At 37.2% G+C, this 13,962-nt stretch overlaps 1 protein-coding gene across 10 annotated transcripts in view; it reads right to left on the reverse strand.

Moving 5' to 3' along the window:
• The window catches only part of ARFIP1 (ADP ribosylation factor interacting protein 1), a 130,513-nt gene that overhangs the window by 39,355 nt on the left and 77,196 nt on the right, over window positions 1-13,962 (reverse strand). For all 10 annotated transcript variants that reach the window (XM_055336338.1, XM_055336339.1, XM_055336336.1 and 7 more), the window contains one exon: window positions 7,582-7,803. In XM_055336338.1, the coding sequence (XP_055192313.1) occupies window positions 7,582-7,803 (222 nt within the window). The remainder of the gene's footprint in view (window positions 1-7,581; window positions 7,804-13,962) is intronic.

Consider the following 13,962-nt stretch of genomic DNA (forward strand, 5'->3'; position numbering starts at 1 on the left):
TAGGACCCTGAGAGATCATGACCTGCGCCAAAAGCAGGAGTTGGAAGCTCAACTGACTGAGCACCAACCAGCTGCCCCAACCCTGTTCATTTCTAAAAATTCTCAATACCCAGAATTTCACAGAATTAACATTAAGAATGGCACAAATCCTAATTTAGCCACAGAGAGAGACCTATACAACCTAGAAGGCTACTCTTTTACTAAAAACAAACAAAATAGCCTGGAGCAGAGTAAGATGAAATAGCAGCAGACTGAAGAGTTGTATAGCAGAATTTGGATACTATATTTATAATGAAGAAACAGGCCTATATTCAAAACAGACAGGAAGAGTGAACTGCTATTGTTCTGTTTCATAAATGTAAATCCCACCTGTAATTCCGTGAAGAAAATATAAAACTTTAAAAAAAGAAAAAAAAAGAAGAAAATATAAAACTTAAGATTTTAACATACAATTTGAAAAGTTAACTGGCTAGAATAAAAAAGCTTTTTTTTAATAGTAAGGTATGAGACATAGTATAGTAGCAAAAGATATAAAACTGGGGCACTAGAAAGAAAGGAATATACATATGTATATGCATTATAAGAAACACAAAAATAATGAAATATGCTTTTTAGCACTGAAAATAAGTAAAACTTGATTCATAAACTTCATTTAGTTAATAAGTTGTTTTAGTATTTTCGGTTGGACAGGGACATTTTATACACTATTATAAATTGCCTTAACAATTACAAATAAACTAAACATAAAGTAATTTTATGAACAGGGCTGTGGTTTTAATCTGCCACTGTACAGGGAAAGCCAATATAATTCCTTAATCTCAATATCTGCTTGCTTTATACAGAGAGAGAACAAAGCTTCAAAATATTTGAAAATTTTTTCTCTTTAGCAGCTTCTACATCATTTACAACGTTTATCAGATATAAATGACAACTGTCTCCCCTTAAACTTATACATCAGGACTAAATAATGGAAACATCTGGATCTAAAACATCCAATTTTAGTGCTATAAATTATTACCTAATTAATAAATTAATAACAAGTGGGTTAATTTAAAAAACACATGGCAATTAAGGAATACAGATAACACTACTGACAGGTACTAGTTGATAATTGATAATAATATGGATTATGTGAACTTTTTCTTTTTCTTTTTTTTAAGATTTTATTTATTTATTCATGAGAGACACAGAGAGAGGGAGAGGCAGAGACACAGGCAGAGGGAGAAGCAGGCTCCATGCAGGAAGCCCCATGTGGGACTTGATCCTGGGTCTCCAGGATCATGTCCTGGGCTGAAGGCAGCACTAAACCACTGAGCCACCAGGGCTGCCCCATGTGAACTTTTCAAATCTTGAAGTATATGCTACCTTCTAAATTGAGAAAAAAAATTTTTTTTAATGAGTTGAAGTGCCATGGCATAACAGAACTGGGGCTCAGAGGATGTGATAAAATGGTAAAAATCTAGTTTGGAAGTTCATATGTTGATTCTGCTACTGACTGTATTTATCTATTTTGTTAAATTTTTTGTGTGTCAATTTCTCAGTAATAATATGAAGATAATGCTCTTACAAGTTTGATAGGAAGTGTGATGAGATAACCTGCATAAAGTTTCTGATAGATGACAGGCATTCAAAAAGTTTCAGGAGATTTGCTTTTTCTTCTGCTGGATACTGCTTGTTTCTCTAGAAGATGAAAGAACTGAACTAATCTTGGGATGCGTGGGTGGCTCAGTGGTTGAGCATCTGCCATCAGCTCAGGGCATGATCCTGGGATCCTGGGATCGAGTCCTGCATCGGGCTGCCTGCATGGAGCCTGCTTCTCCCTCTGCCTGTGTCTCTGTCTGTCTTTGTGTTTCTCTCATGAATAGATAAATAAAATCTTAAAAAAAAAAAAAAAGAACTGAACTAATCTTTATTTTTTTTTAAATTTTATTTATTTATTTACGATAGTCATACAGAGAGAGAGAGAGAGGCAGAGACACAGGCAGAGGGAGAAGCAGGCTCCATGCACCGGGAGCCTGACGTGGGATTCGATCCCGGGTCTCCAGGATTGAGCCCTGGGCCAAAGGCAGGCGCCAAACTGCTGCGCCACCCAGGGATCCCTGAACTAATCTTTAAATTCAACTTCCAAATTCCCCAATCCCAAAACAGCTATCATAACCATCATACTTTATCCAGTGCCACTATGTGCCATACGTGTGCTAATTATTGTCAAGGAGTCTCAGTTAATATGTCATAAGGTAGGAGGAAGTGGACACCAGCTCTTTATCACTGCGCTATAAATTTTTTCTCAAAAAGAATCAACAGGCAAGGAGAGTTACTTTGCTGGCTTTCGTGATTAATCCTGATGACCAAGGGAAAGGAAACTGGACTGCTAAGGAAGAGTATGCCTGGAATACAGGCAACCTCTTAGGGCATCTCTTAGTACTACTATCTTGCTCTGTGATTAATGTCAATAGAAAACACCACCACCACATTTCAGTCAGGACTACTAATGGTCTGGACCCTTCAGGAAGGAAGGTCTGGGTCACCCTACCAGGCAAAGAACTGACTGGATGAGGTGTGAACCGAGAGCCAATGTAATACGGAATGACTTCAGTGGAAGCTAACACTTCGTGACTATCTGTAGAAATGAAGACTATAATTATTGTATTTCTTCCTTATTTTGTTATGTTCATGTATGTATAAAGCAGATAACTTCATTTTCTTCCCTCTCATATGCCCTTAGCATACAACATAAGATGTATTATTAACTTTACATCATAGTATTTAACTAACAGGATATCAAGGAAAAAAGTGAACATCACTCAAGTACTCTGCTAACTTTTCCCCTCTTGTGGGGAAAAGGTTAGTCTATCTTTGATAGTATGCAGGATAGTCATATCATATTAGGTGAAAGTAAGGCTCTCTTACTGCCTTTACTTGGAGATTAAGTATGGTTTAAGGATATATGTATAATTGTTGCTAGCCTGATGAAGGGTAGACTGTGATGGTTAATTTTTTTTTAATTTTATTTATTTATTTATTTATGATAGTCACACACACAGAGAGAGAGAGAGAGGCAGAGACATAGGCAGAGGGAGAAGCAGGCTCCATGCACCGGGAGCCCGACGTGGGATTTGATCCCGGGTCTCCAGGATCGCGCCCTGGGCCAAAGGCAGGCGCCAAACTGCTGCGCCACCCAGGGATCCCTGTGATGGTTAATTTTATGTGTCAACTTAAATTAGCCAGTTGTTTGGTCAAACACTAGTCTAGATGTCACTATGAAGGTACAGATTTTGTAGATGTGATTAACATTTGCAATGATAAACATTATAAATAACATTTTTTTTAAGATTTTATTTATTTATTTATGAGAGACACACACACAGAGAGGCAGAGACATAGGCAGAGAGAGAGGCAGGCTCCATGCAGGGAGCCTGATGTGGGACTTGATCCCAGGACTCCAGGACACACCCTGGGCAGAAGGCAGGCACTAAACCACTGAGCCATCCAGGGATCCCCTATAAATAACATTTAAAGTTGACCTTAAAGAGATTATCTTCCAGAATGTGGGTGGACTTCAATCAATTAGTTGAAGACCTTTAGAACAAAAAGACAGGTTTCCCAGAGAAGAATTCTGCCTTAAGACTAGAAATCTGGCCTTGGTTTCTAAACTACTAACCTACCCTTCGTATTTCAGATTTGCCAAGCCCCACAACTATGGGAGCAAATTTCTTAAAACAAATCTCTGTGTATTATGTACATACCTCCTATTGGTTTTGTTTCATTGGAAAATCCTAATAAAAAACACCCATCTATAAATACTGATTCTGAATTTCAAATAGTCTCTAATAGGTTCCAGGTTACCACTATTTTCATATTTATAAATACTAATTAGAAAGTTTAGTAAATTTTCTATTTCTTAATTGTTTATTTCCTTCAAATCACTTCTGTGTACATATTTGCCTTTAGTATTTGTTCACTAACAATCATATCAAGTATATTTTGGTGCATAAGCCATCATAAAAGAAGAATATAGCATGTCCTTTTAGCAAAATAGGATAGTTCAATTTCTTGTTGAAAAATGTCGCATGGGGGTACCTAGGTTGCTTAATTGTTTGTGTCTGACTCTTGATTTTTGGCTCAGGTCATGATCTCAGGGTGGTGGGATAGAGCATGGAGTGGGGCTCTGCACTGAGCATGGAGTCTACTTGTCCCTCTCCCTCTGCCCCATCCTCTGCTCACCTGTGTGTATGTGTGCACATGCATCCTCTTTCTAAAATGAATGGATAAATAAAATCTTAAAAAAAATGTTGCATGATAGACTCATGCCTGTTGAACAACTAACTAGATAGATAAAAATACCTGTGATGATTAATTTTATATGCCAACTTGGCTGGGCCACGATGTCCAGATCTTGGTCAAACATTCTGGCAATTTCAGTGAAGGTGTTTTTTTAAATGAGATTAATATTTAAATTGGTGGAGTGTGATGAAAGAAGGCTGAGACGACCCTCCACAAGAGAGGTGGGCCTCATCCAATCAACTGAAGACCTTAATAGAACAAAGACTGAATTCCCTGTAGCAAGAAGGAATTCTGCTAACAGATGCCTTTGCACTCAAACTGCAACTCTTCCTTGAGTCTCTCTCTAGTCTGCCAGCCTACCCAACAGGTTTTACATGTATCAAGACTCCAAATCCTGTGAACCAATCTTTTAAAATACATCTCTCTATATATCTACTTATCCTGTTGGTCCTGTTTGTCTATAGAACTGGACTAATACAGTACCACATTTCCTTTTTGTCCTTAAAAATTCAGTGACTCTTGAATTTAAGAAAATTTATCTGGGATATCATCAGAAGACTTACAAACTGGGATTTCACTCATATTATCTATTTTGCCATCATCATTGAGTCAATGCTGCTGTCTCTCTGCAGTTCTCTTCTGATTTTGTCTAATAACTGAAATATCTTCCTTTGGTGTTGTCTTCTCTTTGCCACTACGGGCAAAAAATGAAAAATTCTAAATTTTCAACTATGCTGCAGAAACATGAGAAAAAAAAAAAAAAAGACTACAAAGAATAGTAGTACAGGGGATCCCTGGCTGGCTCAGCAGTTTAGTGCCTGCCTTTTTGGGCCCAGGGTGTGATCCTGGAGTCCCGGGATCGAGTTCTGCATCGGGCTGCCTGCATGAGGCCTGCTTCTCCCTCTCTGCCTGTCTCTCTGCCTCTCTCTCTGTGTCTCTCATGAATAAATAAATAAAAATCTTAAAAAAAAAAAAAGTATTACATCATTTTTAAAGCTGATGCCATCATTCTTTTATCATCTTAGTAATTTTTAACATTGGAAATAATGGATGAATAATGATGAAATAATTCCCAAGATGATAAAATAGTTAAGTGTTTTAAGATCATTCACATCCCATACTGTGTCTTTTACTTCCAATGGACCTGTATGGCAGTTGCAAGATAAAAAGTTGTATTCTGGAGGTGCCTGCCTTCTGCTCAGGTCATGATCCTGGGGTTCTGGGATCAAGGCCTAAGACAGGCTCCCTGTTTAGCAGGGAGCTGGCTTCTCCCTATTCCTCTACCCCTCCCTCCAATTCATGTTCTCTAGCTTGCTTTGGTCTCTCAACTAAGTAAATAATCTTTTTTAAAAAGTTGTATCATCTGGGGGCACCTGGGTGGCTCAGTGGTTGAGCGTCTGCCTTTGGCTCAGGGCATGATCTCTGGGTTCTGGGATCAAGTCACACTTCAGGCTTCCTGCAGGGAGACTGCTTCCCTCTCTGCCTATGTCTCTGTGTGCTTCTCATGAATAAATAAAATCTTAAAAAAAAAAAAGTTGTATTCTGCTAATAAAAACAAGTACATTTTCTCATTGGAATAAAACTCATGAATTATTAATCCGTACAAAGGGTTAGAGATGTCAAATAAGAAATTCAAAAATTAAAACTAGGTCTAATGGACTTGAATACTGAAGATTAAACTCTCAGTTCTGTTAAAAAAAAAAAAAAAGGATTTGACACCGAGAAAAGATAACAGAAGTACCTATTAGCTAAGACTGAGCATTAAATGAGCTAATACATACATAAATCATGTAGAACAGTATCTGGTATATAGTAAACCCCCAATCTGTATTAACTATTATAATTAATAGGGTCTACTGAGTGCAGCATTGCTGATAACACTGCTACAACACTTCTTCAGACCCTATACCCGGGCTACCTCTTTCCATACTGTGGGCTTTTCTCTGGATCACAGACCCTCTAAAGATCCCATTTAAAAGAATAGCAAGAGATCATGGAGAAACAGACATAGTTATGGCCTCCTCATGTACACGCAAAGGTGAGCCCCACCTAGAGCTGCCTCCTTCTGGCCTGTTGGTACATGTCCTTGGCTATGAAAACAAAGTAAGAATGTATATGTTCATATATACAAAACATAAATTATATACATAAAATATATATAACATTCAGCTCTACCTCTTCTTAAAAAAATTTTTATGAGTAGGCACAGGTGTATGCATGAGCAGGGGGAGGGGCAAACGGGGAGGGAGAGGGACAAGTAGACTTCTCCCTGAGTGTAGAGCCTGACACAAGCTTCACCATCTTAATTCCACAACTCTTGAGATTATGACCTGAGCCAAAAGCAAGAGTCAGATCCTCAACCTACTGAGCTACCCACATGCCCCACAGCTCTCTATCTTTTATTTGTTTTGTGATAAAAATTATCTGACCTCTCCTGGCTTCAGTTTCCTCATCTATAAAATGGGGATAACATTTCTTCTAGTGTTGGGTTAGATAAATTATTAAACATAATGGTTATAAAGAACCCAGCCCTTTACACTCAACTGCAGCTGTTACACGATTGATTAGCTTCCCAAATATAAGATTAGTTCGTCTATCTAGTGACTCAGAATTGAATCTCAGTATTCTTATGAAATAATATTGTCATCTCTAGCCAACTTTCTTTTTCAAGATTCTAGATATTATCACATAACTTAATGATCTAAATTATCTAACTCTTTAAGTTAGAAGTCTGTAGGTAAGGGATTTCTATACCTTTTGGCTTCAGGTGAGGGGAAAAAAAAAGACATCAAAGAAGTCACTTAAGACATAAATTCTTAGGAATGCTTTGCTGAATACTTATAGAGATATGGTAGAGATGTAATTTCATAATTATTCTAAAATTCTTAATTTCTAAAACTTACAATTTATATTAATGATTTCAGTAAAAGTAGATCATGAATCCAGTCAAGCAAGTTACTATTTGTTCAAGACATTTGGAGAATAGGTAGATTTTCAGTAGGTATCTGAATTTGCTTTTTACCCAAGCTTACATACACACAGATGATTTTTTTCTAGACTCAGGCAAACTGAGTACTTTCCTTTTCCTTTCCCCTAACCAAGTTCCCTTCTCCTGAAACCTCTAGCTGACATCTCTAGTCATCCAGGACTTCTTCAAAATTACATGAAATATCTTAAAAGAACATCAATTCCAATTTTATTAAGAGTTAAGCAAATCATAAATGTAACAAATTATATCTTAGAATATTGCTGCCATTCTCCTCCTCCATACTCCAATAGTTATTTAAATAATCTTACATGGAGTTCTAGTGACTTCAAACTCAGGTCAGCAAATGCATCTCCAAGTTGCCTTTGAGTATGCACCATCTGGAAAAGCTGGGTCGACAATGTCTGAGCCAGTCTTAAGATATTTTCGTATTTTTTCTTGTTATCTCTTAATATATCAATCTGAGCTTCAAGTTCAAGGTCCACAGTTCTTGATCCACGGCCTAGCTTCTCAGAGATAATTTGTCGAGTGCACTAAAAGTGGAAAGATGCACTTTGTTTAGGAAGAAGAAAAAAAAAGAACAAAAGAGAAAGGAATAATATAGCAATCCAAAGTACAAATGTATTTGGCATATACCATTTTTGGCTTCAGACAAACTACCCTTAAAAAACTGAAAATTGTCAGCTCACTTAGAAGTTTATCAAGATTCAAAACAAAATTACTAGATATCTCCAATGACTATTACTAATCAGAGGACGTTTAAAGACTTAGCTAATTTATATATTTCTTTTTTTTTTTTTTAAATTTTTTTTTTTTATTTTATTTATGACAGGCACACAGTGACAGAGAGAGAGGCAGAGACACAGGCAGAGGGAGAAGCAGGCTCCATGCACCGGGAGCCCGACGTGGGATTCGATCCCGGGTCTCCAGGATCGCGCCCCGGGCCAAAGGCAGGCGCCAAACCGCTGCGCCACCCAGGGATCCCCAATTTATATATTTCTAGATGAACTCACTCATATAATCATATTTCAGGCTTATCAACTTGACTAGATTATTTACAACAACTGAGATACTTGGCATTGATTTAAGAGGATTAGTGGGCTGTAATATCGAAGTAATAAGCACACCAAAATTCTATTCTCCTGTTGGTTTCAAATACTTTTTTTCCTTCTATCTTCCTCTTAAGTAACTGTGTGTATGTGTGTGAATAGGAGGAATGAAGGGAAGAAAGGAAGGAGAAACAGGTAAGAGGAGGAGGTGGGGAAGGGTGCAGAGAGAGGAAGGGGAAGAAGGGAAGAGAGAGGAGGGAAGAAGAAAGAAGAGAAAGAGGTAGAGATTAGACATTCCTGAATTCTTTTACTTCTGTCCAGAAGGAATGGTATTAAATTATGTTATTCTGTCTTGCCCCAGAAATAATGATAAGGGAAATTTTTGTTAGCAATAAAAAATTATAAAAAACTTCATTACTTAATATGTTTTGAGAGTAACCATATAGGGCATTCATATACTCTTTATCATTTAAAGTCAAAAAAATTTTTTAACAAAAATATTCTTAAAAAGTAATACATAAATAATATAATTTTAAAAATTTGGGGATGCATGGGTGGCTCAGCAGTTGAGCATCTGCCTTTCTTTAGCTCCTGGGATCGAGTCCCGCATCAGGCTCCTGCAGGGAGCCTACTTCTCCCTCTGCCTCAGTCTCTGTCTCTCTCTGTCTGTGTTTCTCATGAATATATAGAATAAAATAAAATAAAAAATAAAATTTGAAAATTTGCTCTTTTACCTTTTCTTTCATAGTTTTGGTTACACAATTGATATCTATTCCAAAATTTAAAATAATGAATGAAATAAAAGGTGAATTTCCTCTTCTTTCCTTTAATCCCACTAAATAACAGAAAACTACTATTAACAGTTTGATGGATAGTCTAGACTCTTCTTTAAACCTCTAAACTCACATATAGGGCAGCCCCGGTGGTGCAGCGGTTTAGTGCCACCTGCAGCCCAGGGCGTGATCCTGGAGACCCTGGATCGAGTCCCACGTCAGGCTCTCTGCATGGAGCCTGCTTCTCCCTCTGCCTGTGTCTCTGCCTCTCTCTCTCTCTCTCTTGCTCTGTCTCTATGAATAAATAAAATCTTTAAAAACAAAATAAATAAAAATAAACTCACATATATAAGATTATTCAAGTAAAAATGAGACCGGATTATGCTATATATAATATCCTGAGTATTTTTCCTATGACAAAATATCTTGAGATTTTTCCTTGTCAATACATATAAATCTTTATTTATCCTTCTAATGCTAGTATAGCATATACTACTCATGTTTTTCTATTAAGAACTAAAATGAATTCCCTGACACATTCTCTATTCTCATCAATTAAGGATCTTTGTGAGTAAATACTTAAAAATAAAGTTCCTTTTTTTTAAAAGGTAGAGAAATTAACTATATAGAAAATTATAGGAAAGGTGAGAGGCTAAACTCACAGAAGAGAGATAAAACTATTCCTATGGAAAACATACGAACATACACACTCTTAGGAGATGAAAATCACATCAGGAAAAAAGCTTAACTGAAGGACTTTGTAATTTTAATGAAGAAAACATCAGCTAGAAATAATATCTGAAATGTTAACAAGATAAAGGAGATATGCCACTTCTCATCCACACCAAGACTTTCCCTCTGCAATATTATCAGAGATTTACTCCATCAGAGATTTACTCCATCTGAATGCCAAAGCATATGGTACCTTTCATAGCAACCCAGATAAAATAGTCTGTTGCAAGTCAAGAAGCTAGAATTCACTGAAGAAGCTTGACAGACTAAGCAAAATGAAAGAAATGCCTACTGTTGTCTAAGTGGCCATTTGTTCCCAGAAATAATGGTTACAAGCAGACAGCAGGGTCAAAGGTTTAATGAGGAAATGTTTTTTGTTTCCAGGAAGCCAAAGTAGTAAGCAGCGTAAGGCAACAGTGATTATAAAGCATATTAAAAACTTGATGCTGGAAACAAGCGTTGAAACGGGCCTTTCCAACCTTGTATTCCAATATAGATAATGTACAATCCTATGGACAATCTATGTAATCTGGAAGTGAGAGTCTCCAGAATGCCTACTTTGCTGAAAATGCAGATGACTTACAATGAGCTGGAAGTCCTATTCAGTATTCTATACTTACAAATTAAGAATCTATTTTGAAGATAAGACAAATGGAGCAAGGTTAAGGGGACAGGAAGAAGTAAAAGTAAATTACTACTCTATGTAGATCTCTTACTTGGGGAGGGTGGATGTAATAAAGTGATAAACACTGTAGGAAAAACTATGAATCACCATCGTACAGGTCATGAGTTTATAAGATAGTCACTGTGTACTCTGAGTATTTAAATAGTACCAAGAACTTTTTCTGTAATACCAAAAAGTGAACAAAAAACACTTAAGTACAAGAAAAAGGATAATTTCATGGCAAAAGCTGATAGATGAAAGAGTTATGAAGGGTGAAGGATAGGAAAGAAGGGAGCATAAAAGAAAATACTAGAAATTGAATGAGGGGAATAGGTCAATCATAAATGAATAAGGCATTAGGATAAGAAAAAGGGAATGAAAATTTAAAAGATATTGGCTTAAAAGCAACAAAGATTAGTTTGATAAGGTGTGAATACTGATGGCAAATTCTCAAACATTTAAAAAAAAGTATTTAATGTTTGGAAGACATGTCAAACAGCTCTGAATGCTGAAACTGAGATTCTTTTTTTTTTTTTTAAGATTTTTAATTTATTTATTCATAGAAACACACACAGAGAGAGAGAGAGAGAGAGGCAGAGACACAGGCAGAGGGAGAAGCAGGCACCATGCAGAGAGCCTGACATGGGACTCCATCCAGGGTCTCCAGGATCATGCCTGGGGCTGCAGGCGGCGCTAAACTGCTGCACCACTGGGGCTGCCCTGAGATTATTCTTAAATAAAATAATAGGATGGACTTCTAAAAGTACTGTATTCTTTTTTCTTTCTTTTTTTCATTTAACTTTTTTATTTTTAAATAATCTCTATACCCAACATGGGGCTCAAACTTACAACCCAGAGATCAAGAGTTGCAAATTCCACTGAGTCAGCCAGGTACCCCTACTCTATTCTTTTTAAAAAATTTGAGGGGATCCCTGAGTGACTCGTTTAGCACCTGACTTTGGCCCAGGACGTGATCCTGGCCTGTATCTCTGCCTCTCTCTCTGGGTGTCTCTCATGAATAAATAAATAAAATCTTTTAAAAAATTATTTGATTTTTAGGGGTGCCTCATTGGCACCCCTAAGAATACTTACTTATATATCAGATCCTGAACTTAAAATTGTTCCCATTATATATTTGGTTTAAATCACCAGCCTGTTCTTAGAACCAAAATTAACAACCAATAAAGAAGTACTAAATAGTCTCTGTGAGGAAAAGCCTTTAAGTGACTGATGTATTACAAATAGCTCAAGCCACAAATCCACTTAGTACCTTTGAATCTTAACAGGCACAAGACAGTAGAATTTAAAGAACAGTTAAGTTGATGAAAACCCTAACTGTTCAAGTCAGAGCAGCGGCCATAACACTCTCTGTATTTGTGAATTGTTTGTGGCTGTAGTGGTGTGTAAATCAGAAATTGTTTATACAGAGCCCATAACTCTTAAGAGTAATACGGCAGTCAATTTATTCTTTCAATTAATACTTTAAAAATATGACCTGAAATCATCTACAAAAGTATAGGTTTTCTTAAGATGATAAAAGTGCCCTGAAACATGCTCATGAATCTTCCCAAAAATTATTTAGTGTTAATTGTTAGAGAACAGAAACAGAGATTAAAGGCAGAAAACCAGGTAGGAACTGAAGTCCAAGAAAAAGAAGATCAAAGTTGTAGCTAATATCAAGTCGCTCAACAATAAAATGGGTAATAAGTACAGTTCTAAATTAACCAAATCAAAATCTATACTTGAAGGATTATTCAAATGACAATGAATGCCCTACATAGCTCACAGTTTGGAATGAAAAGGTAAAAAAGCCACAAGAATGCAGTCAAGGGGACCCAATAAGGTTATTATACTTTGAGCTTCTTTAAGTTAAGAAGCCTATGCCAGCCCAGGCACATTGGCTACAAACTCCATTAAAATCATAAAGTTAGGGATCCCTGGGTGGCGCAGCGGTTTAGCGCCTGCCTTTGTCCCAGGGCGCGATCCTGGAGACCTGGGATCGAATCCCACGTTGGGCTCCCGGTGCATGGAGCCTGCTTCTCCCTCTGCCTGTGTCTCTGCCTCTCTCTCTCTCTCTCTCTCATTCTGTGACTATCATAAATAAATAAAAATTAAAAAAAATCATAAAGTTAGAATGTTCTTTTTCTCTTCTGTTTATATGTATTTTTAAGTATAAAAATAATTTTAAAAATTTTAAAAAAGATTTATTTGAGAGAGAGAAAGGAGGAGAGAGAGCATGCATGGTGGGAGAAGGGGCAGAGGGACGGGAGAGAGAGAAGCCTCAAACCAACTCCTTGCTGAGTGAAGAGCCTGACACAGGGCCCAATCTCAGGACCCAAGATCATGACCTGAGCCAAAATCAATAGCTGGCCACACAACCAACTGAGCCACCCAGGCATGCCTAATTTTTTTTTAAAGTAAACTCTAGGTCCAACATAGGGTTTGAACTCTCCACTCCAAGATCAAGAGTTGCATGCTCTACTGAGCCAGCCAGGTGCCCCTCTCTCCTGATTTAGGCTGTAATATCCTGATTTAAGTTTTGATGAAAAAAATTTTCAGTTAAAAATAATCATTCTGAGAACAGTAATTCCTTCATATAGCATTATGCCATGTGTACAACATTTTAAATGCTGGTCAATTTCATTAACACAAACCATTCATTCACTCATTCATTTATTTATTTTTAATCTCCAATGTTTATAATATGAGGGCCAGGGCTTTCTCCCCAACTCAGGTTTATAAATTTTCAATTGCCTTGTGAGGCCAATAAGGATATTTCTTCTTTTTTTGGTGGGTGGGTGGGGGATACTTCTTGTCTAATTTGGTTTCTGGGAAAACTTCATTTAGGTCCTCAGTGGTCATCTGATCAAATGGAATTATGTTCTTCGTCTTCTTCAGCTCTTTTTCATATTCTTCAATTCTGACCTTGGAGAGAGAAAAACTCAGCACAGTTTTTCAGATCTTCTTTTTCCTCAGTATCCACCTGGACAGTGTATTTATCCTCTGGCACAGGAACCTTCAGGGCATTAAACTTCTCAAAGTCATCTACCAAGCCAGCCTTTGCCACATTGGCCTTGTAGTAAGCCCAGTCCATAGCAGGTAGTTTCTCAGGAAGAGTAGTCATCTTGGAGGTAAGCATCTCATTCCAGGATTTCAGGGAGTTGACGATGGCCTTCTGGTTTCGGGGTATGATCTCCCCAAAAGCTAACCAGTCAATGGTTTTTAGAGTAAGTTTTCACCCAGGCATCTTGAGATCCTTCACTGATCCTGGCAGCCCACAGTCCACAGCAGCAAGAACACAAACTTTTAAAAAGGCCCAATGTGGTATGTTAATATAAAAGATAAATATGGAATCCTAAGGATTCAACTCAGATTATTGTAGAAGTAAAAGACAAAAAACAGGGAACAGATAAAAAGCATTAAAAAAAAAAAAAAAAACAGGAAACCATAAACTAAAGGACATAAGAGAGGAAG

This window comes from Nyctereutes procyonoides, unplaced genomic scaffold, assembly GCF_905146905.1.
Source record: "Nyctereutes procyonoides isolate TBG_1078 unplaced genomic scaffold, NYPRO_anot_genome, whole genome shotgun sequence".
NCBI lineage: Eukaryota > Metazoa > Chordata > Mammalia > Carnivora > Canidae > Nyctereutes > Nyctereutes procyonoides.